Source organism: Pieris brassicae, chromosome 3 (assembly GCF_905147105.1).
Source record: "Pieris brassicae chromosome 3, ilPieBrab1.1, whole genome shotgun sequence".
Classification (NCBI taxonomy): domain Eukaryota; kingdom Metazoa; phylum Arthropoda; class Insecta; order Lepidoptera; family Pieridae; genus Pieris; species Pieris brassicae.
Genome location: NC_059667.1, coordinates 6637463 through 6663446, shown reverse-complemented (window position 1 = coordinate 6663446; position 25984 = coordinate 6637463). Strand labels below are relative to the sequence as shown.

Below are 25984 nucleotides of genomic sequence, written 5' to 3'. Positions count from 1 at the left end.
AGTTCTAACAGCACGCGGCCGCCCCGATCTTTTCCGGTCTTCGACAGACGACGTGTTGCTGTATCTGTTGATAGTACGATATACGAACATAAGGCTGATACCAAGCTTTTGAAGTGTCTGGAATATGAACGACGGCTCCATTCCCACTTTGTGCAAGGCGATCACTGCAATCCTATTTTCTTAAATACCCCATGCCATATTGTAATTTGATAAAGAACACGAAAAAATATGTGAAATGGTGCAAAATCTAAAGAAGTTTTTAAAATGATATACGTGTTCCAAAATCAAAATAATTAAAAAATTGTTAAATACACAAAAAGCCTTTTTCAGTATTTCTATTCTTTTACCAAGTCTATATATATATATATATATATAGACGCCAAATCTTTCATCTTAGCAGTAGGTATGTCGTTGCAATAAGTAATGGATAGCTATAAAACAAGGTCCAACCATGGCGATACATACATAAATTAGTGGCGCTATAACCTTTATAGATGGACCTCAGATTTCTGTATATGTTTCATGATATTTTAATCAATCTAATAGATAAGCCACTCGCTGTCACATTTTAAGCCTAAGGTAAACCGGTTTCCTCACTATGATTTCCTTTGCCGTTCGGATCAGTGTTAAATGCGCATATAATATATACATTTAATTAAATTAGATTTAATGCCTGTGGAGTTAAGTCTTCCCATACGAAACAATAATTGTATCGTAATGATAGAAAAGTCTTTACATCTTATGATAAATGATCAATAACATTTAGATATACTAGTATATATGTCTGTCCATCGAGACTTCAAATCTTGGAAAGCCACTGGCTAAGTCTGAAAGCACTCTTTGGTAATCGCTCAGTGTCTCGGAGAACGATCTATAATCGGCGTGGAGTAGTTTAAAGGAAAATTTTATCTTAATCTACAGACGGTAGCTAGAAATATATTCCCTTGCCATGTCTCATACAGACAACATTATTCCGCTTCAATGACTGTCAAATTCCTTTCAGAACTTGCGTGTTCACTCAAACGGATATTAGATGCAAAAACTTGGCTGTGTCCCTTTTGATCGTGGGTTGAAATCTTGTAAGGTAATTAGGTAAAAAACGACCCGTTGTCCCAACAATACCTCTTTTGAGCTACTTTGGTCGTGTGAATTTGTTCCAATTAGCTAAAGTGGGAAGACTTTTTCATGAAATAGAAATTTATTGGTTAAAGCGTATGCTACAGCTTCAGACCTTTTTAGATAGAAATAGAGTCGGGTCAACGTAAGTTTTTTCATTGATTTCATATTTTGATTGTTTAAAGAGATTAAATTTTTTATATATTTTTTTTCAACTCTTGACCAAGAAGGTCGTTCGTTCGATTTATTATTGGGAATAAAATTTCCTCATTTGGCAAAGATAAGCATTTAGCACTATATTAACACTGTATGTGTTCGACTATACGCAGAGCGAAAAGGGCTAAATGGGACTATACATTCTAAAAATCATGGTATATAAATAAGAATAATAGTCAACGTTTACTTTAAATTTATTTCATAAATATGTACAACAATTTTGTTCATATTAATGGCAGCTTTATTAAAATAAATTCGAAATCTTACTTATTTAAACTTTATATAAAATATTATAACTAGCGGATCTACATTAAAATCATTTCATACTTTAAATTCACGTATTTCGCACTCAGTTACGGCTCCAGTGAGGTGGTTGATTTATGTCTAGACTCAAGAGGTTGGAAGCTTATACATTACCAACTCAACATTAAATTCTGAATGGGGGCTTACCCAATAACTTCAATAATAATTCTGATGCCAATATTGCGTTTTACTACCACATCATTCGTAGTTAGCAACATCACACTACGGATATTTAACGAACAACATAAAAATTAGATATCGTCGATCAATGATGTTGTAGTTCTTGGATTCAGCCTACACAATAAGCCTGCAGTAAATTCTTAGTGGAGTCATAACCTTATCCTATTCAGTTCCTACATTTAATCGTATAAAATGTAGAACTAAAAATACATTGTAACAAACAAACACATTATAAATGTTTACGAACGTCATGCACCATCAAGTTCTTTAGATAATTGTCATTGTTAGCGAAACACTCGACAATGTCGAAATGGTCCATGTCGTCTTTTATTTCCAAGTACATGTTTTGCATGAGGCAAGTGTTATGTAGTAGTTCAAAGTACTCTCTCGATTGTTTCTTGAACGTTGGGCTATCGTTTTGACCCGCCAAAATGAAAACTCTTACCCTTCGTACTTGTAAATGAACGAAACAGTCGAATTGGGGAGAGAGGGGTACAGCCCACTCGGCCGGTAATTGAACGGCGTCATTGATTGAGGTGTGTACTAGCTCTCGTAAATCGTACACCCCCGAAATGAGAAAAGCTCCCTGTAGACGCTGCGTGCCTGGCGTGTTGTCAAGGAAGTCGGCATTCGCTAACAACTTCGCGACCAGGTGCGCACCAGCTGAATGTCCAGCGAAATATACACCTCTGAAATTAACACAACACTTTTGATATACAGTTTATTTTATTTTATCTAATGGACGGATATTATACGAAACAAGAAATGTTGATACCGTATGCAGTAAATAAATAGAAAATAAAGCTTTTTATTTTTACGTTAGTTCTTTAGCTATATAGCAACATACAAAAATAAAAATACCTACTATTTATTTACACATAGTTACTAATCCCCATGAGACTGCATTTATGTGTAAAATATACTCTATGGACAATCAAGTGATTTATGTGATCTGTGGTATTGGCGCCAAAACAAACAGGGTTTAAACCAAGCCGAATTATAAATATTCATTTTTAATGCGCAGTATATCGCCTTCCGTGGCTTTTGTGGCATCACAATATATAACCTTTTATTACATGCATAGATGTCTATATAATTAGAGTATATACTTAGATGTATTTACTTTTTAATACTTGCATTTATATTTGTTTTATTTACAATAATATTTATTTATCGAAGTGAAATAACTATAAAAACAGATTAAATTATTGACTTTGATACTATTTTTAGTATGATTACTATAATAGTCGTGTAAATAAGTTGAATAAAACGTTAAAAATGTATGTAATGTGAGTGGAATAAAAGTTGTGAAAAAGAAATAACATGAACGAGTTTTTTTGGCTATTCTACCCATACTAAGACATCAAATACAAACTAAGCATGAAATAAATAGTAGTAAAGCTATGTAATATATATTTTATTTATTTATTTACACTTCGTTACTCTACAAAATAAAAATAAAAATTAACATAATTAAATCAAAAGGAGGGCAAAATCTCAAATCAAAATCAAAATCTCTTCCAGGCAACCACTGTGAGTAAAGAAAAAAGAAATGTATTAAATAAGATAGGCAAGTTGTGCAAAATACATGTAATACACAGGTATTAAAACAAAAACTAAACAGGAATAAAATATTAAAGATACATTAAAGAGTAAAAAGACACATAAATCACGATAATTTAAGATAAGTCTCACGTCACTTAGTAGTTAGTAAGAAAGTTAGGGATACAATGTGGACAGGTAATGTTTGTACAGAAGAAATTTAAAGGAAGATAAAGAAGGAGCTAAGCGAATAGGGACGGGAAGTGAATTCCATAGCCTAACTGCGGAGACCTTAAAGGAATCGCCAAGAAAGGAGGAGTTATGAGATGGGATTTCAAGGGTATAGTTTTCGGAAGAGCGTAAGCTATAGTTATGGGCTCCCAAAAAATTGAAATCATTTTTGAGATAGGAAGGAGTTTTAGGGTTGAACAGGATGGAATATAGGAGATGAAGAACATGAGTATCACGTCGCTGTCGAATTGGCAACCAGCCTAGCCGCTTACGGAACGCAGAGATATGATGGTACTTTCTTAGACCGAATATAAATCTGATACAGAAATTTTGGAGACGATCCAGTCTATTTAGCAATATAATGTTAAAGTGCAAGGCGCGCTGTTTGTGAATTCGTATAAGAGGTCCTACTGTTTTACCATAAAAATCCTTGATATTAATAAACATTTTTGCTAAACGATAATGTACAGGCGTTAGCGTTTAACAATAGCTTTTAAATTAAATTTAAATTAAATTAAAAATTAAATTAAGCAATTGAATTTTGCCCATGAAATCTTTGGCCGCATAGTGAAACGATCAAATCTATGATCGACCTTTCAAAAACCCTGTGTTGCTAAAACCCTTGGTCTGGGTTTTGCTCACGATGTTTTCGGCCCACACGAATTTTATATATTTGTTAATCAGATTAACTTAAGATTAAATTAAAATCAGCTTAACTTACCTAGATCCCATCTTTTCGGCGTATTCGAAGACGAATTTTGCGGCTTTTTGTATTTGGTGAATTATTTCTGGTAACGTAGCTGCAGGACACAGATCGTAACCAACAACTATGGTCTTGATTCTGGAATTATATAACGGGAGCGCTGGATATCTGGAAATTTCTCTGGATAACTCCTGCCAGTAGCCACCATGTATGAAGACGAGTATTGGTGCATCTGCAAGTAGAAACACACATTCGTACGCTAGTATTGTGGGTCGTCCTAGACGAAATTATTTCGTGGCTGGCGTGACCCACTGTCGCTATTGGAAAAGTGGTGTTGCTGAAAGGCTCTTGCTTGCTGTAAAAGAATTTTATCTTGTCGTCCTTTAAGGTTTTAACAATGGGTAAGTGTTTCTTATTGAGAATGATAACATCCGTTAGTGGTTAATGATACATGCCTTATATAACGTTATATATATCGTATAATAGGCGGTCTTTGGTTCCATTATTGGATAAGAAATTATCTACCCGAGCATAATTCGATCCCGTTGGTGCCGATAACTTAGCTTTCAAACAACAATAGGCGAGCATGCGATGAAAAATATTAATTTTGTTTAATTTCGCAAATACTCAAAATCACAGGTGTTAATAGATAGCCTGTTAATATGATAGTAACATATTTTCATTAGAACTGCTGGATCATTCAAATATTAAAACTTTATAAGACTTGGAGTAAAGTATAGTTTTATCTTACCAGAATGAAATCAATTCTATACACAAAAAGGAGCAATCGATAAAACGTCATTAAATAAAGTAAATAAATGAATCAAATTCCTTGTGATTCCCACATTATCAGACTTTTTAATTGTTTCGCCAAACATTACTAATTACTCAGCAAATATTAAAACAAGTTAGTGCATTAGTACTATCATATTGTATTAGTAGAGTAATACGCCAAATGTAATGTTGCCAGGGTTGCAGTCATTGGACCCATCATGAATAATAGTGAGTAGACCAATCATGTATTTGCCCTAAAAAAAGATGTATTTGCCCTAAAAATGCACAGATATTAGAATCCGAGGCCGAAACCAATTTGCATATAGAACACTTAAACGAGATTAATTCACGACAAGTGTTACTAAAACAACCTTGCTTATACCCTTTTAAACAGATTTTTATAGGTAAAAAACAAATTATATAAATTTATATTATTTGATCTATGATTATGGAAGTTATAAGTGACAAATAATCAACGTGTCGAAAAAGAAAACAAAATATTATATATAACCATTTGAGTCGTAAATCATGTTTATTTAACCTTATTAAATGAAATTTCTAGTGACATATTTTGAAATCTTATAGAAAACCATAGTTATAAAATAACTGCGCAACAAAATTGTACAGCATTCATTGTTCATATCTTATACGCTAACGCAATAGAATCACTTTCGATTCAATTATTTACAAAGAAATACGATCGTTGAAGCAAATAATTTCCTTACGTAATTTATAGGTAATTAGCAAAATTAATTGAATTAAACGGTACAAATCCTTCAAAGCTGTGACGCAAGAGATTTTTAACACGAATTCAATACAAGTATGAACAATCAAGTAATACAAAACACGTTAAATGTACTTGGAAATCGTTTAACAAAAAAATCTACATAATCACGATAACGTACCGATTCTAGTAGGTAATAAATTATGGATAATATTGAAACCAGCTAGGTCTGGGCCTCAGATTTCTGTTCCGTTTCATGATCTCTTATTCTTCTTATTAGACAACTAGGTGAGCAGCCTTCTGTGCCAGACCCATGCAGTCAACTTTTTGGGTCTAAAACGTGCTGGTTTCCTCACGATTTTTCTCTTCACCGAACGCACATAGATCGCGTAGGGAGAGATGAGAGTCGCAGACAAAAACCTCAAGGTCAACCCTGCTCTCCTCGATGGTGTTGAAGACCCAACGTTATTCTTAGCCCATAGATCTAATAATGTAAAACTGAAGAGTTTGAACGCGCAAATCTAAGGACCACTGATCAAACTACACTAAATCTTATATTTCTTCTAATTTGTATATACATTTAGACTAATTTACTCATAAGAAAATTGCCCCATCATTAGAATTTCATAGATTTCTAGTGATACTTAGATAATACAACACATACGGGCGGGTCATCTGATGTTAAGTGATAGTGAAGTGTTCATAGAAACTCTCACACAGGAGTACGTTGCCCTTTTAGAGTTGGAACTCTCTTAACCAAACATTTTCTTAGGGAAATAATAATTTCGAAATACTTCCGCGACGTTCTGAATTTTTAAGTACGACGCACACATTTTTGACGCACAAAGCGCGACTCAAAGTACCGTTTACGACGCAGGGCATGGCTACACATAATGTGGCAGAAAAATTGTTTTATTATTAAGCTGGTTTTTACAGTTGTTATTATATTGGTCATTGCCACGTCAATTATTTGAACGGGTTATGAAAAGCGATTAAAATGCTAATAAGCGTAATAATTGATATCGGGTAATATTTGATTGTGTGGATGTATACTAATATATCCACACAATCTAATTAACTACTAAGTTAATAACTTTATTATCATTATCCAATGCCGATTTTATTTTCATGAGAACTTAATTATTATGTCAATTGCACGTCCCTATCGGACAGCAATGTTAATTTGTTATATTGTCTTCTGGGCTCGTGCGTAATTTCATAAATAAATTTACAGCAAATATTTTTACGTCGTCCCACGACTGTGAAGCTAATGAAGCATGAAAATCTTACCGTCTGGAAGATCTGTGCCCAAAATGTCCAATTTTTGTCCCAACGTTGACCCGTATTCGATCTCCAATTTATGTGGTACATTGTTGACAGCCGTCTCGCTTGCTGAAATATCAAAATTCGTTATTAATTCACTTGTATATCAACACCCTGATAAAAACGAAATAAATCTAATAACACCGTTCTAAAGTAATATATATCTCCTTTCAACACAGCGTAAATACAATTAAACAGAGAGAGGCGAAAGAGTACGATAGGCTTTAGGCTGATTTACTTTTTAAGCGTAGGCTTATAATTCAATTTTTTTTAATTAATTGAATCTTTTTGAAGTTATACTTCTTTTGGTGCGTTAGGGTAAAATGATGAGAGTAAATTTTTACGATGCACGCGCACACCGTCCCTAAAAACCGACACCCTGAAGTTAGCATAGTCAACATATGAAAATAAAAAATGTCCATTTCTTTAATTATGTAGAAATATATTTTTGTGATATTTAAATAACTTAACTTAACTACGTAATGCGTTATAATAAAACTTTCAATGTATTATTTCCTGTTTTCTATTGTCGATATCGTTTTTTCTACAAACGTAGAATAAGTCGAAAATTTTAAATTTTAAAAAGATATTTATCTTGTTACACCAAAGAAGTATAACTTTTAACGCGTGTACACACATATTTTTATAGATATTGATGTCGTCTATAAAATTACATTACTTTGCTGTATAGTTTCCGCAGCGTACACAGTACAGCTTTAGTATGTATTTATTTCACATCGTACCACATATCGAAAATATCAATCGAATGCTTAATTTATATTTAAATATTCTATAATCTATGTTTATCAAGGATTACATAGGATTCAAATCCATCCCGTTGAAGCCAATGTAATGTACTAAAACAAACAAATCTTTCCTCTTTCGTATTAGCTCTTTAATATTCCTTTACATATTAGATTTTTTGTAAATGAGGCAATTTCTAGCATTCATCTTAAGATGTTTTGTATTATAGACCGCCTACTTCATTATACGATTTAGCAAGTCCCACTTACCGCTGCCTTTCCGAATGTAACTTAACTGAATGACATTAAAATTGATTGTTGAACCTGGCACAGATTATAGAACTGTACTTGGTCTTGGTACTTTGTAATCATAAATACTAATTTAAACATTATCTATTATATTGTTTTCACTCTTAATGACCCAATACTAAATATTATATAATGTTATTTTCACATTGTTATTTAATATGGTTATATTTAGAATGAATCAAGACACAAGGGACTCCTTGTGTAAAGAATTGTGTGAGCAGCATTTGTTATATCTACATACATAGTTTTTTTTATTTTAAAATTAATTTGTTTATATACAGTTGTTTTCGAGGCATTTATTTAAATCACAACATTATGTCGCAATTGACGTAATGCGGAAGTTTATATCGACTGTAATTAAAACGAAAAGTCGAAAGTCTCGGGCACATTTTGCGTCATCAACCTATACTTTTAGATTAGATATTGAAGGGAAAATACGTGCAGGTATAAAAAAATACTTCCCGAACATATAATAATAGCTAATATAATCGAATGTATTTGAAACGAACGGCCTTTATGATAATTAAGCCATACAAACCATGGTATATTCGAGACATCTTGCTTAGATCAAACTATTATTTTAATATAAAACACAGCGCTATTATTATTACACCTAATAGTTCATTTATTTCAATTAGCTAACTTGAAGTTATTTGGCATTTTAATAAAATTTTAGTCTTCGTTTAAAGCTGGCATTACTTATGTAAACCGGTCCAATCGAAGGCAAGTAATTATAGTATCAAGATACAGTTTGTCACGTGTTAACGATTCAAGCGTAGAAACTGCGTAAGACATGTTTACGCAGTTATGTTTTGTTATGAAGGTTGCTATTTAATAAATTTGAACCTATATGCGTCTGAGACAAAAGACACACTGTGTGTGAACACATTTACTGTAGTGATATCACAGGTCATCAGGCAATAAATTTTATACAGTTTAATATTTTTACAGTGAATCACTTTTGCAGGAAGTGTTTGTCTCCGACAATCATTTATATAAGTAGATCTCAGTGATTTCTTAACATAAAAATAACTGTGTCACCGTTCATGTGTTATGGAGTAAAGACTCTTAGACCATGAGGCTTAAGTGCATAGACATTCCACAATTTTCGTTGAGAATGTCTATGCACTATACACACAAAAGCACCAGGCTTTTCTGGCTCAACGAAGAAGTTACGCAATACAAAGAGGAAATGCTGTCAGTATAAAAAATAGACTGCCACAGGAACTAAACTTTTAGTGTTTCATAAGAATTATTTTGGTGTTTTATTTATTTCTTAACAGTATAATGTACAGCTGAGGTAAGCTCTCTATTGATTATTTTTCCAATAACAAATTATAAAATAAATTTTATCCTAAATGTTTATAGTACGATGTTTTCAATGAGACCTGCAGTGTGCTTCTTTTGTATTTGTAGCTTCTACAGCGCACGTGGCAGGACATACACACATACATACAGCACACGGATGTAGAACATAATGTGTCAACATTGTGAAATGCGTGAATTGAAATGTTATATATTCTTAATGTATGTTCAATTAAAACAAATCCTCGTGGGCATTAAAAGAGTGTATCGGCAAATGCGACCGTGGCCTTCATATAAACAAATAAGTATTTATGATAAGAAAACATAGCAAATGTAATATAATCTGATAAAGCGATACCAATAAAACCACGGAGTAATATACGACAAAATTCTTTACCCCATGTAAGGTGATACAAAGGAAATACATAACAAGCCACATTGAGCATAAGTTGTGTCATTTTTCATATTATTATTATTTATTATCGATGTTTGCAAACAAATTTTATTTATTTATAAAAACACTTCTGCCCTTACAGGTGACTTTAAATAGACAAGAGCGAACAATAAGTGAATAAAATTTGCAGACGAAACAAAAAAAAGAAACATACGAAATTAATTAGGAAAAACAAAATTACATAATAAAAAATACAAGAAAATATTGCACATTGTCTTTTGTTACCATAGCCTTTACACATTGAAAGAAAACACCTATTAACCCGATTGAAGCTATAAAAAAAATCGGAAAAATTTAAAATTAAACGTTTATAATAATAATACATAACTTCAATCCGGTTAAAAGGTGTTTTCTTTCAATACAAGAAATTAACTAACTACTATAGGCACTAACAAAGAATAGAACTTTTGCCAGTTCACTCAACGGACAATGAAAAAGGTCTGCTATCCTATGTATTTCGTTAGCTAAATTAATACACCAAATCACCCTTTTGACGTACCCATCCGATACATTGAAGCTAAGGTACTGAAGTAACAATAGTAAAAATTTTATGAAGTACATCACAAAGTTGTTTAAATAAGTATTCATTTTATAAGGAAAAGCCAAGGACTGTTGTTTATTGCTCAGCGGCCACTTATGCCACTTAGTGCGATGGGCCTGGGTCTGTTTTCCATAATCTTAGGCTATTGCATGATGAATGTGAAGGAATGAATGGTAAAGTGTCTTGTCCATACAACGTTACACGAAATGTGTATTTATTTTTAGATAATTTCTTCCTTGCGACAGTGTTTTAATAATCATAAAGTTACTTTGCCTAACTTTAGCCCCGTTTTTAAAATATACTGTTAAAGGTAGAATATGTTGCATTTAATTATTAGATTGCTATCTATAGGCAGATACTATCGTCTAGTAACAATGTTTACTGTGCCAATAAACATAATAAGCATATTATCGCATTTGATATAAATACATCAGTATTTGCATTTCCATACATTTAATTATCTTTTTTTTGTATTCACTCCTGCGTAAAATTTTCATTGTTCTGTAGGATGTCATTCGTGAACAATGTCAAATTCAAAATAACTTTATTCATATGATATATCAAGTACACTTATGAACGTCAGATATGAAGTTAAATTAATTCTTAATGTACATTTATTACCAGTTTGCAAGTCAACTCAACTGGCAACAAATTTTCCGCCACTCTTTTTAATCGCTAAGTTTTGAGTCATACAACATGTTACTTGACGTTGAAAAATCACTGCCAAATTTACTAAAAATTGGACCGTGTTAGTAACAATAATTATGATGCATGTTGCTGAACCATTTATCAGATCAACATGCCTGTGCATAGAAACACAGCTTCTTAAAAAAATTATATACAACTTCACGATAAAGAGTAAACCGTCGTGCTAGTGAGTATAGAAAATCGATTGATAAACAAATTGCGAATTTAAATACTAAGATATTGGCATTGATAAAATTTTAAACGATTTTCCTCTAACTATAATGCCAAAGGATGCATCTAATGCCAGACGGAATGAAATAATAACTTCCTACTTTGTTCGATGAACGAACTGATTTTTTTGTTCACAAAATCAACAGCGTGAATTAACACAATAAATTAATATGAAATATGCCAGGCTTAGTGTATTTATGAGCAGTATGAAGGTAAAAAACCGTGAGGAAACCGGCTTGCCTACTCGATTAACATATAATCATAAAACAGATGCGGTAAACTCAGGCCCAGACTTAAAAAGCCATTGATTGATTGATTTATTTTTTACTGTATTGGATATAGACTGTAGTAGATATAGAATGTATATACATAGACTGATCAAGTATTTCTGTAAAAAATATATTAAAAAAATTCACTAATTATAATAACTTTAATAGTTTGTGGCTTCCTTGCCTGAAATGCTGCTATATTTGTACGTGTTATTTATAGAATACTTTAGTAACGGATTAACGTGGTGTTTGATGCGTACGGCCATAATTTGGTTTTAACCCGCAGCGAAACTATAACGTTTTTAGAATGTGAAAGTGAACTTTAATAGTATCGCATAGTTTTAATATATAATATATATTTAATATAATATATAATAATAACATACTAATAATAATACTAAAGTTTATCTTTACCTGAAGTTATAAAGGCAACGTGGTGGTGGAGAACTTCTTGCGCGGAATTAAATCTGGTCGACCACCTGCTTGGAGAATACTCCTTCTCCAGATCCATTTCTTCAAATATAAGCGCCATTTTCTTTTCTTCAACCTTTCGAACAAATATTAACAATGAAATAGTGCAAAGTAACTAATACGTAATTTTTTTGTAAAATTATTAAAATATACAATAAAATTGTTTAAAAAGTGCGGTCAATCAATGTACTCGTAGTGGACATCTACGAAGACGGTGTTAAATACGATTATTTATACTCTGAAATAATATTTTAAAAGAAAATAGTTGTTGGTTGGAAGATTTATTCAAAATATTTATTATACATGCTTTAAAGTTGCCAAACCTTATTTTGTTTCGGCTTCGAAGTCACAATCCATTTATACAATATTTTCAACATAAATATAATTTTGCGCATTTTCACTTACACCACAGATAACTAAAACACTAAACACGATAATAAACTAAGTAACACGAAGAAGGTATAGTGATATCATTTGCAAGACATAAAATAATCTAATCTACGTTGAATTGTTTCGGCTGTGGTAGACAGAATGTAAATGTATTGTGGAAATTTAAGACTGGTTTGTGTGAAAATTTGATGATTCCAAATCATTGCGTAAAACTGCGTAGGCTTTTTATAATACTACTGACCCGTTCCGATTTCACTTGACGAACACTTGTTGTTTGTAACGACTTAGCATTTAACGGTATGTTTATTATTATTGCTTGTTTGGTATTATTATTAAAAAATATTCATATTTCAAATGTAAATAGCATTTGTTTATCGATAAAAAAGATTGAAATAATCGCTTATGAGTTTACATTTAAATTTATAATATATTTATGTGTGCACTGACTGCCTGTCTGGATCCACAAAATACCCTCAGTGATTGGACATATTAATTCAGATGTTTTTGAAGACGTTCAGGTAATACACATATTAACAGTATCAAGCAAGGTATTGTCGTCGAGCGAGTTTGCTTATCTTGCTGAAGCCGCGCACAAATTATTTAAAGAGGTGAAATTTGGACGTGTATCTCGCTCGTACATACATAATTTTTCTCATGTAAATAAAATATAATTTTGTAATGGGAAATAAAGTTCTTTAAACATTATTAATAAATTGTGCTCCCTCGTCAGTAAAAAACCCTCTATCTGCAGTTCGTCAAGCTCGTTAAGCCCAATCACTACCAGAGGTAGCGAGCAAAACTATGACTTTAGACAATTTACATTGTTTTGAGTTTATTTATAAATAATGCAAATTTATAAAATACAAAATGAACAAATTTTACACATATACACATTGATTAACTTTTTATTGTACCCGCGTTATCTATGAAGATTTATCAGTAAATAGTCTTTAGCGGTATGACTCCAGTTGTCCTGTGTCAAATGCCATACGTTTTCTATAATATGGAAGTCGCACATAGTAGACTACCTAGAGATTGTGAAATCCTCAAATACTAAAAAAAAACAAAAATAAATATCACGTAATCGTACAGATCAGCTGTATAAGTACTGGCAGTTTAAAATAATCTTATATTCTCCGTCCAAACATCAGCTAGATAATTAAGTATCGAACTACTCCAGTTAACTACATAGATAATTTAATCAACACAAAGGGTATCAATGAATTTATAGGACTTATTAAAGTCACATGTGTACAATAGATAAATCAATTTACAGCATTGTTATCAGGTTGTTGACATCAATTGCAAATCTATAAAGTTTTAATTGCTTTCGATACTAATTTTGTTGCAACATGAAAGTCTTATAGTATAAGCAAACGGGCAGGCTCAACTGATGTTTCAAAATTGGTAGGCTCTTTTCTTTATGCATTTGTTTTTTTTTGCTTGATAAACGGATCTAAATTCAGAAAGAAAGGCTTCGAAATAAATACTTTTTTGTACTATTCGTCGAGGAAGTCTATACGATACATCATATCACCCTACAACTTTATATTTATTATTTATTTAACCAATTAGCTTGTCAGTATTTACACCTTAAAATACAAACTATACAAAACCTTATATAGAACCACAAAACACAACATCAAACCAAAAAACATTTAAAATATTAATACCAAATAATTATTTCGAGTCACACACTCGCTCATTCATGGTTCAGCTGTAGAGATTTTGTCAGTACCGGGATCCGCGAAAAAGTTGCTTATTAAACGCAACGCAGTATCGAAAGTAATTAAAACTGTATATATTTAGTCAACAACCTGATAACAATGATGTAAATTATATACGTTATGAAATTTTTATATTAGGCCATTTATTTATTTCGTACCATCTAATTTAAATTATATTTTACAAAAAACTACTATAATGAAAACTTAGCCATAAATGGAATACACAATAAGAGAAAAAAAGTATGAATGTTCTACTCAAAACATTGTATCGTAATTACAATAATTTTACAACTTATAAAGAGGACGGTCAATCTGTGTTAATTTAGACAGTCCGTATCAGAAAAATAATATTATTGCATATTGGAAATGGATGGGAAAAATTATTCTACTGTGAGTGAAATATTGCCTCTAAATCGCAGCATCATTGCCAACAACTCAACTGCAAACAGCATTTGCAATATTGCCGGTTTCATTGTGATATATCTAGATATTATGTTTCTAAAATTGTACTCAAATAGGGCGTATAAATATATATAGCGTATTATTTATGATTTAGTTGTTGTATGGATAGGTTCAGAAATATGTTAAATGAAATATTATGTTTGAAGCTGGGAAACAACTAGCTTTAATTTTTTTTAATATGATTTATAACTAAGATAACATTAGTAGTGGAGTTGTGACGCTGGATAAACAAAAAACTAACTTGACTTATTGAAGAGTTCATACTTATGTTATTGGACATTATCGGAAACGAGAATGTCAAAATAAATTTAATAATTAATGTTAGGTTAGGTCTTGGGTCAAATATTTTTAAAAACAGCAAATTTTATTAATTTGTATAAATATTAATGCGCCTAGCATCTATATATAGAGAATCCCTTTTTTATATAAAAAAACACAAGAGTGTTTATGCATCGCATATCGTACAGTAAGTAATTAGCGGCTTTTTAAATGCTAAATATACCTGTCGGGCGAACAAAAAACATAAACAGTTATTTTTGGTCGCTTTAAACGAAGGACTATGCTTTATAATGAAAATAGTTGAATGAGTACTACGACACAAATATTGAATTGTGGTATTTGGAAGTAATATTAATATTTGTGGTACTTCCAAAATCCTTGGTGATTTAAAACAGTGTCGGAGAGCTCATTACTCTTCTCGTCCATTATATGCCCTTGATTTGAGAACTGGCAGTCAATGTAAATTTAGAAGCAGTAATTTACTAACATAAGTGTACATTGTTACCTATATGCATTTTTTCTTTTTATATGTTTATTATACAGTACTTTAAGAAAAACGCGTTTTGGCCAAAACTCACCGAAATTTATATTTGGCATTGACACTTTGAAATCAATTTTTCTTTAGTTTTTACAATTTATGAATCGAGGTTTTTTTTCTTTTCAGCAAACATAACATGCCCATAAGTGCGTGTCACATTAAATCTAGTAGTTCGTTTTTCTTAAGTACCAATTTATCAATGTGCCGAGCGTTGACTACGTTTTAAGCTGGCTCAATAAATAAATTTATACACAGAGACATATGTTGTTGCACCTGTTTTATACCAGCTCAATATCTAATCCTATTATAGAATTTTTCCATGCATTTAAAAGCAAAGTAATTTGATAATTTCGTTACCTCTGAGACGGTCTATTTCAGGTAAATGGTTGAATGAATACAAAACCAGTTTATAATGGTTGTACTTGTGAGAAACAGCGCGCGTACTGCAACTTCCAATATACCGTTCATGACATTTTTGTATGCGAGATGTACTTCTCTCAGTATCTGTAGCGCTGATGTCGCAACCTTGCGACCGCGCGGACTAAAATTCATTTAAATTGGATCCTGTTGTGTGAATGTGTAGGTACTAAGTACATAACAAGGTAGTAGATGAAACGCATATATGTAGAAGTAGAAGATCGTTTACCATAGCGACTACAATATTTTAACAAATATATGTATTCAAAAAAAATTAAAATTAATTTATTTTAATTTACCTTTAAAAGTTATTTTTAATAGTAATATTGATTAATATAACAGTTTACGATTAAATAATATCACAGTTTGAAACATCGTAAAGCTAACATGTTTGTAAGTTCTGTTGTTTTTAGTCAAATGTCAAGATAGTTATTAGTTAAATGGCAGAAGGCAAGTGCGTTTAGAAACAGGTACGCTCTCATGTACGAGTTTATATTTTGTGTATTAAAAAATACCTTAATTAGTCTGTTAATAAACGTGATATGCGTTGCCTTTGTTATAAATCATCCAAAATATGTATATTTAATTTCACAAACTGCATTTTATCTCTTTTGTCTTTGATGTACACTCTTGTACGTCATGTAGAATATCTTTAAGTTTTATTTCTCATAAAAAATATGTTTCAAGTTTTATATAATGATACAATGTTCACTGGACTCTGTATAATTATAATGTATTATCAGTTGTTATTAATAATAATGATGATACACACGTGATCAATATTAAATGCACCTTAGTGCTTGCTGTATTACATGCATGACTGATAATACAATATCGATATTTAATAAACCTAAATATATATAAATAAAAAGGAATTGCAAAATATGTTGCTAAGCGCAAAATTTGAGACGTCTGGACCAATTCGAGTATTTTTTTACTCTGAGGTTTTTATGGAGAGAATTAATAAAATTAAACATTTTTTCTAGGGTGTTTTATTGCAGAAAAGCGAAAAGTTTCTATGGAGTAGTTTAATAAAAATACATTTAAAATACATATACCTTTAATGTATACATATATATTTACATAAAATGAAGCTTACTGCATCTGTTTCTTTAAAAAGCTTAATAATCTATCTGACTGAACGACAAAAAAAGTTACCTCTGTTAAAAGAGAACAATTTCACTATTTTAGTAAAGTTGATGATTTTTTAGGATCTAAAGAGCATTTTCAATTCATTGAGGTCCTTTTAAATAATCCGTGTGGTTCACATGTAGACACGCAAATTATAAGCTATTATATCTAATAGATAACCTCCCTGACATTTAGCCGGCAATATGTCACCGAGTATTGAACAAAATATTTACGATTCATATGTCAAATGTCAAAATTTGTCAATACTTTTTCATAGACTGAAAATTTAGACGAAGTACTAAACCAATCACTTTCGTATCACTTTGAAAAAGTGAATATTCTTAACTATTTGAGGCAATTCAAGAAAATGATGATTTGAGAAACATCTGATGACAAGCGATTTCTATTTTCTATATCTGTGGTTAAATTTGTAGTAATCGAGATTTAATTTTATTAATTGAGCTAATTTGGTGGTTAAGCGCAGGGTACAGGTGCGACTATGTGATAGATGAGGCTAGAGAGAATACTAACAAGGATTATCTATACAATCTACAGTAATAATGATGTCTTGTATTGCTAAGTACTATAAAATTATTTTAACGACAAATTATTAGAACGTAAATGAATTAAACAAGGAAATAACAAATAAGAAATAATATCAAGGACAATCTATTTATTAATGGACATTGATGATTTAAGGTAACTATTTTTTATTAACATACATTCATTTAGACTTTTGACTCAAAATAATCGGGCAATAATTTTCGCACCTACACTCTTTCGATGTATATTTTTAGATCTAGAATAAAATATTCAGAAGACGTTATTTTGATTCGCTAATATTGGTTTAAAATATTGTACATTGAAGACGAAATCAAGATCGTGATCGCCACTGGGGCCTTCGAGTTGGAGGTCGCTTGCTTCCTCCACAAGAAATATTTTATTTGCCTATATTATGTCAAGCCTGGATTAAAATTTGATTTGCTATAAACACAAGTATTTACCGACTTCAAACTTTAAAGATTGACAACATACTATTGCTACGTTGAATTGCATATGGTGAAAATGAAAAAAGACAACAATTTATAATTTAATATTAGACAAAACCTTGGAAATAATTTTAACAAAAGTACATAAATATTGTTCGTAATCCATTGAACGCGCTATTGTTTTAGAAATCAAAAATGGGGTCATTCACCGCTCCAAGGTGAGTACCATACGAGCGACCAATCAGCTGTTAATTGAAGATGATAATGGTCAAGCCTTATGTTATAACACATTATATTGTGAAATTGTTTAACAAGAAAACCCATTATGATGCAAAAAGAAAACCAAATTGTCTCAATTTTTCAATTATTTAATTATCGTAATATGAAAACTACGAGATTGTTTTAAAATATGCATTTGAATAAATAGCGCTATAGAAGAAAAAAAAGCAATTTAAAATTGACATACTAAATTAAATGTATAAGCATTTTAAGGCTTGAATTTTAAACATTTTAAGAGTTTGGTGATATTTACCAGCTTGATTCTGTCACGGTGACGTTTATCGATGGAGATTAACCAATTACACAGAAAATAGACAAATCTATACAAACAATGAAATGAAAAAGTATGGTAAAGCAATGCAAGAGCAATGCTAGGACGCTCTGGCTATTTGGAACTAAACGTAAGCACGAACATTCAAGTATCTGTCCAAACTAAAATGTGATCCCCGTGGTGCAGGTTTAAAGGAAAAAAACTAGTATTGTATATAAATAGTATTAACTAACCACAAAGCCATCGCCGGTATAAAATAATCAAAACAAGTGCTCAAATAAATAAAATACCTAAACATTATTCTCTCAAGTCGTAAACCGCTTGCGGTTATTAAGAAGCTTATTGTAGTAAGCACATTAATGTTTTTAAGCGCCAGAGTACAAGTTCCAAAGGCGTCTTAAGTCTTTAACGAAGACGATATTAATTTTAATTAAATCAATTTTACAATTATTAAACTTGATATTATTCACGGATAGAGCATAGTTCACTAACTTATGTAAATTCGAAGCGTTTGTTTGACTATTTAATATTTTTCTGATACAAATGTCTGGAACAGGAACCGTGAACGTAGACCCTAGCTTTCAGATAGCAGGAAGCAAATTATTGTATACTATTGAAAAGATAATTGTAAATGTATAAAAATTGCTAATTGTAAAAATATATTATGTAAATATTTAAATTATATTTCATAAAGCAATTGTTATTAAAACTTAATTTAGTATTTAATGCGACCGATTATAATTCAAGTTAATAATAGTTCCTAAAAAAAAGTATTAACATTTTTCAATATAAGACGGAAAACCAAATAATATACCGCGAAAACGTTAATCTTTGCAAAAAAACACTAGAGCACAATTATTTAGGAATATTCCAATGTACAAACTAAAAAGTGCTGATAACACTTATCACATTACACACGTAACTCTATGTATAGATGTAACGCGTAACTACCAATTTAGTTCGGCATTACGAGGAATATAGATGGTAGGGACACGTATATGGATCTAGACAATATCATGCTTGATCTAGTAATTGTAATGTCCAAGCGTTTAAAACTTGCTAAGTATAACATAAGTTATTTAATACATTAAAAAAATGCATGCGTTTTGGAATTCTATGCGTATCAGTAATGTTCGTAGTGGTGCTAGTCGCATGTTTTAGTTCTAAAATATGCCTATATCCCGAGATCTTTACCACGTAGTAACACGAAAAACTCAATGCATGGCTGGAACTCGAACGCACAACGTCAAGGTCGTCCGCTTAATCAGGTTAAAACTGCTCAAAGTTTAATCTCAAGTAAAATATAAAATTCCTCTAGTTATGGAAAGAATTCGTCGTTAACCTTACGTTTACTAATTGATAACTTATTTAATCGCATAACCCATTGGAATACGATTTAAGCTTATCATATTTATAATAGTATTTTAATTGTTTTTAAAACGTTTTTTTTTCGTTCCAAATAAATAGGAAATATGGATTGTAATTGTCTTAACAAAGTAACATTAATTTCTGTCGTAACAAACACATGATGCGGTTAGCTTAGGTTCAACTCTGTTGAAGACGAAAGTGACAATAAAAAGACGCTGCGTTATTTAGCTCTCAATGTAAACCAAATTTTAAGTACCTCATTATAGGCATTAAAACTAAAATTCCCTTAGTATGACTCGGGTAAATACCTATGTTGTATGGGTTCAGATATGGTCGTAGTTAACGATATGTTTTAATAGTTATACTCCATAATAAAACATTATTGTCAAGTCTATATTTGTTGTCGGTTTGGGATTTTGTTACAAGGTTAAGGACCTTAAGATAAAAATAAATCGAGACATTCAATTTATACCCAGTTTGAATTATAAACACATTTTATTGCCCTTATGGATATTTTGTAGTTATTGTTCAATTTTCATATTGTAATGCAACGAAGTGTTAATAAATAAATAATTAAAAATTAACATTTAAACATTACTAAGACTTTTGAAGTTTATGTAGATGTAAATTTAGAACTTTTAAGAATTTCTTACAAAAAGCCTTTTCGCGGTTGTTTTGGAGACAGTGCACCTAAATTTCGAAACAAGTGACCACAGGCAATCTCCGATATCAAAGCCATAAATTTAAAATTTCATGCAAAACTTTCAGAAAGCCAGTTGACTCTGTTGGAAGTTTGGTTATCTCATGTTTTATGTTTGTTATTTTAAGTTTATATGCGTGTTGCATTATATTTTTCCATGTTGAACTGAGCGTTACTTAAGGTGCTTTTGGCTGCGCACCACTTTTAACATAGAACGCAAAATGTTATTACTCGGAACAAACGCAGGCTTCAATTTACTAGACTAGACTAGACTATCTAAAGTTAGTAATTATTTTTTGGGAAAAGGGATACTATTCTTGAATAAAATCCCAGAGGCTCTTTTATCCCTGCCTTTTAATAAATTTAAGAAATTTATTAATTTAGAAATTTATTTACACAGCTTTTCTTTAATAAATTTAAGAAATTTATTAAAGAAAAGCTGTGTAAAAACTCTAACAACAAAGTTAACGATTATCTAGTTGATAAAAAGGCCTGGGGCTAGTGCTAGACATGCTACTTCTAATTAATTTGTTTTAAAATAAGTGGTGTTTGATGATTTGCTATTTTAAAAGAGTACCGAGTGTTTTACGCCAGCCTTTTCTCTCGGCCTACATCCTCTGTCTTCTTTGCCGGTGAGTAGGGATGTCTACTGATGATTTAATGACGTGGAATAAGTGATACTTGTATCTTATGTTCCATAATAAACATTTTTTTTTAAGTAGAACCTGCTGACCGTCGAAATATTTGTGAACCAATTCGACTAACTCTTTTCTTCCTATTCTTTTCTGGTGTATTAACAACATAGATTGTAATATGTGTTGATTTATGGCACCTGTAGGTGCTAGTCAAACAACTGTGGGTTCACTGAGCTTGTTGGCTAAAGTGATTGTTTCTTTTTACTGTGTAAGCAATAAAGTAAATATTTTAATCAAACATTTTGTTTTCTTTATTAAAATTATTGTTTTTTGTTAGCCTTATCTGGTCGAACAAGGATAACAAATTAAATGGATCTTGCCTCAAACTAAAATTATATGATAATAATAATATATAATGCTAATGATGAATCAAAGGTGGACGTATTTTCACACAGTGAATTAGATTCAATATTTACTTATACAATACATACTTATACATATTTTATAAATTTCTTAGGCCTTTAACAAACACAAAGATTGTGGTGGCAGGTCACTGTCTGTATGATCTGTAAGACCTTTATTTCAATAGCCGTTTGTACTTAATTTCAAGTTTGAATGCTATTTAACTACAACAAAGTTGGGTTTCGTCATAATACCACTTTTTTATAACTTTTATAACTACGCAAACATAGGTATAGGTTATCATTAAAGTAAAATTTAATTATAAAAAATTCATGATAAAATCAATCGTTTAAGTTAATTACTCTTCTACGAAGTTAAGTAATTAACAAAAATAATTGATTGAAAGTATTAATTTCAAATTGATAATATCACGCAGTTTAAAATAAGTTAATTCCTCACTTATCTTATTTTGACATTGATCTTAAAACTCAATAATGGAGTTAAGATAATACAAGGATAAGGCGATAATTCTTCCTTCCTTAAAACTTAGAAGATTAAATGATTGATTTAATTTAATTTGTGCTGTGAGTAGAATAGAATATTATACGTTTACTAGACTATACAACTCGTTACTTGTAATTAAATATCTATCCGAACGAACTGTCAAAACTGAGATTCCTTAGAGCTTATTACACCAACATATTTATCGTTATATATATATTTGTACTCTTACAGCAAAGTTAGAGAGCCAAAGATAGAAGGAAAAAATCAATACACATAGTTTAATTTCATTAAACTAAGTATATATAGTTAACAACGTGAATTGCTAGTCTAAAAGCTTCCTCGGCGGATGGGATGATCTTCTATCTACCAGCCCGTCTATTGCCTTGAACTTTGCATTTTGTCCCAATTAGAGTGCTGTAATTTGCTTTTACGTTTGAGCCTCAAATTTCAATATGTTACGAAATCGTTTGTTGTTTTCTAAAAGGCTATTGGAGGATATGGGACGTTTTCTTCCCAGAAAACCGTTTTGTACCCACAAGGCATGCCAATTTTGTGACGATGTAGTTACATCACTTTATGAACGAGTATTAAATGAGAACATAGGTAAAAAGTCCTTTTAAAATTCTCAACTTTCTTTTAAATCTAGTTCGTTTATTCTCATTCTTGTTGGTATTTAAAATTATAACAAAAACTATGTAGGTAGCTTAGCTGGCTACAAATTATCTGTGTAGGTTACGTCATATTCCTTATGGAGTCAACTGTCACGCAACTCGTAAGGCATTTGAGATTTTAGTAGAACAGTATTACATAAATATGTACTACATCTATAGTAACGTGTTTCCGGTCAATAAGAAAATGAAGCACAGTAACTTGAACTGCAAAAATCCTAGACATATTTATACAAATTCTTTGCATATAAAACAGATCTTATTTGTTTAAGGCGTGGCATGAATGAAATGTATGATCTGATTTTTTTTAATTTATGATATAAAGTGTTTCATTGACATATAATATATAGTAGAATTGCATTGATTTAAGTATTTATATAATATTAAAACATATTGCAACTTAGTAATTCTCTTAGGATTTTGATTACTTTTTTAAAATATTTTTTAGCTTTTATCGTAATTGGCCCTACAATCCACAGATAATCTCATGCCTCTAGTTGCATCTAGTTAATTTTTATATAAGCAATTAGGTATTTAGTGTTTGCCTGACAACTGTTTCACCTTTTTTCCGGTTTCCTTTCGATTTGTCGGCCACTGCCCTTGTTTACTTTGTAAAATGCACGGCTTGGCTTATACATTAGGTATACATGATATTATATCCAGTGGCACCACCTCCCTTTACGGGTCTTGCCCTCTTCCACAATAAACCTCCACTGGTCTTTATCCTTGGCGACTTTCTTCAAGTTCGTATACTTCCCCATTACTCTTTAATCCTCTTTGATGCAATCTTAACATCGCTTGCCTTTAGGTTTTCCAGCTGTGGTGTCACAAAGTGTCGATATTTCTCAGAACTTGCCTGACAATAGGTATATACGCTTTATATAGAGGTCTGTGTTATAAATAATCTAATTAAGTATTTCTCGTATAATCCGGATTATTCTATCAGTTGTATCGATAAAGGCATTTAAAAGGAAATGTCACCAAATGACATTTGTCCGTTTTCAAGGAAATTTTATTTTTATTTTTAACTTATTAATGCACTGTCCATTATAAATAGTAGTATGACTCATTTTGTTTGTTTGTTTTAGACAACATATTATTAATATGTATGTATAACGATATATACAAAGGAGCAGTATTGCCCTAGTGGTTTCAACATGCAACTCTAATCACTCATGTTATAGCTACAATTCCCGACTGTACACTAAAGAACTTTATGTCTAGGTGCCCTAACATTTGCTTGTACGGTGAATAAAAACATCGAGACGAAAACGGCTTGTCTTGGAACTAAAGTTGAGTATGTGTGTCAGGCACGCTTGCCTAATATCACAGAACAGATTCAAAAATCTGAGACCCAGACCTAAAAGGTTGTAGCGCCATTTGTATATGGCAAGATCAAATATTTTTTATAAGAAGTACCCATAAAGGGCTTCACTGGGCGCAATCCTCTGCAAAATAATTATAATTTCTATCCCATAATAAAACTGTTTAGAAATATAAGTTTTAAACTTAAAAATCAACGATCTCTATTATCATTGAACCAGTCACAAAAAAGTGAAGCCATCAAGGTCCATATGGCACACTTTATAGAAAAACTATTAGTAGCAATTACGTCTAGTTTAATTATAGAACCCGAGCGTGACTTTAGTTAACAGCGACAACATAAAAAAACAAAATTAATTATATAATAGGGTTAAGGTTATCAATAAAAGTAATTTGCAATAAAAACTTGCGTTTGGCAACCAGCTAGCAGGTTGGAGACATCTATAAGAATATGGATAGATATCTCAAGTCACTGTGACTTGAGCATGGTGAAGTATATGTCATACTTCGAAATATTAAAAAAAATTGGCTGCATTTCAAACTAGATCTAAGAGTAAGTAACCTTTTCGTCAACAAATTAAAAAAGTATGGATATATTTTAGTTTCAACCATTAAATATTATTAGTTTGTAAGGAATAAATAAAGGCTAAAGACAAGATTTGGTAATGAACTTTGTATACTACTACTACTTTGTATACTGAAAAGGGAGGTAACTCTGTATTATAATAATAATATTATACATATATAGACGATAAGTGCATAAATGTATCAATGTTCATTTTTAAAGACAAGCAGGTGTTGAACAATTGTTTCTCCGGTAATCGCTCCCTAGGCCTGCCTCGGTACATCTAATCCAAAACGTTGATTAGATATAAGTAAAATATGGGGCAAACGTCATGATTTCGTAGAATATTATCTTTAGGTTTCTTCACTGTCAGATAAAGTATTAAAAATATTAGTTATATAGTTATCATACACTATGTTAACAAAAGACAATACTATATCATACACTAACAAAATGTCAATTTTATGATAATGAACAATTTACATAGCTATGTATTACAAAACACTTGCATACAGAATAGAATATTACAAATATCTCCTATTTATAATCAATATGTTTTTTAATTTAGTTTTACAATATATACAGTAATTACAATATATATTTATAAAAATGTAGTAATGATCATAAGGGTTTGGAAACTTGGTATTATTATAACTAAAAATTAAGTTTTAAAACCAATAAAGTACATGTATAGTGCAAGCATGTACAATATTACGTAATACTGTATATATATTAAATAAATTAAATCACTTACCTAAGAAACGTACAGCACAGGCGATATCAAATGAATGTTTGTAAACAAAGCTGTTTGACTAGAAGCGCGGGCGCAGGTCGGCCGCACTAAGTATGACTACGAGATACGTACTCTGGCGGGGGTCTTGTTAGTTGTGGGTTCCAGATAAGGCATTATTTAGCTCATAACTTGTCTGAATGGTCTGATATCTTTTTACGAACTGTCAATATGTACGAGTACTAAGCGCAGCTTGGACTTAATAAAATTAGTTTTAAGTTTGCCAAAGTTTTTACGTTGACAAATACATAATGTGAATTAACATTGGTATGTCGAAGATATCTTTCTACTGCAACGCTGCCTTATAATAATGCCTTAAAAATATAAAATGAAATAAAAGTTGTTGAAAGTTGTAGCGTCATTATTTGTTTTTAAAGATCAAAATAACACTATTTCTAATTTGTATTAATTAGTGTTATAATTA

General features: G+C 31.2%; 1 protein-coding gene across 3 annotated transcripts; it reads right to left on the bottom strand.

The window, feature by feature from the left end:
- Positions 1-1508: 1508 nt before the first annotated feature.
- Positions 1509-25681, bottom strand: LOC123707410 (kynurenine formamidase). 3 transcript variants are annotated; one of them, XM_045657428.1, is made up of 5 exons: positions 25525-25681; positions 12066-12198; positions 7080-7181; positions 4310-4523; positions 1509-2504 (listed from the first exon to the last, which is right to left on the bottom strand). In XM_045657428.1, exons 2-5 carry the CDS (start codon positions 12181-12183, stop codon positions 2045-2047), a joined length of 894 nt encoding a protein of 297 aa, XP_045513384.1. In that variant the 5' UTR covers positions 12184-12198; positions 25525-25681; the 3' UTR covers positions 1509-2044. The 3 variants fall into 3 exon arrangements, with proteins under 3 accessions (XP_045513384.1, XP_045513385.1, XP_045513383.1); XM_045657429.1 differs by lacking the exon at positions 25525-25681 and adding an exon at positions 15876-16044; XM_045657427.1 differs by lacking the exon at positions 25525-25681 and adding an exon at positions 12446-12658.
- Positions 25682-25984: the final 303 nt, after the last annotated feature.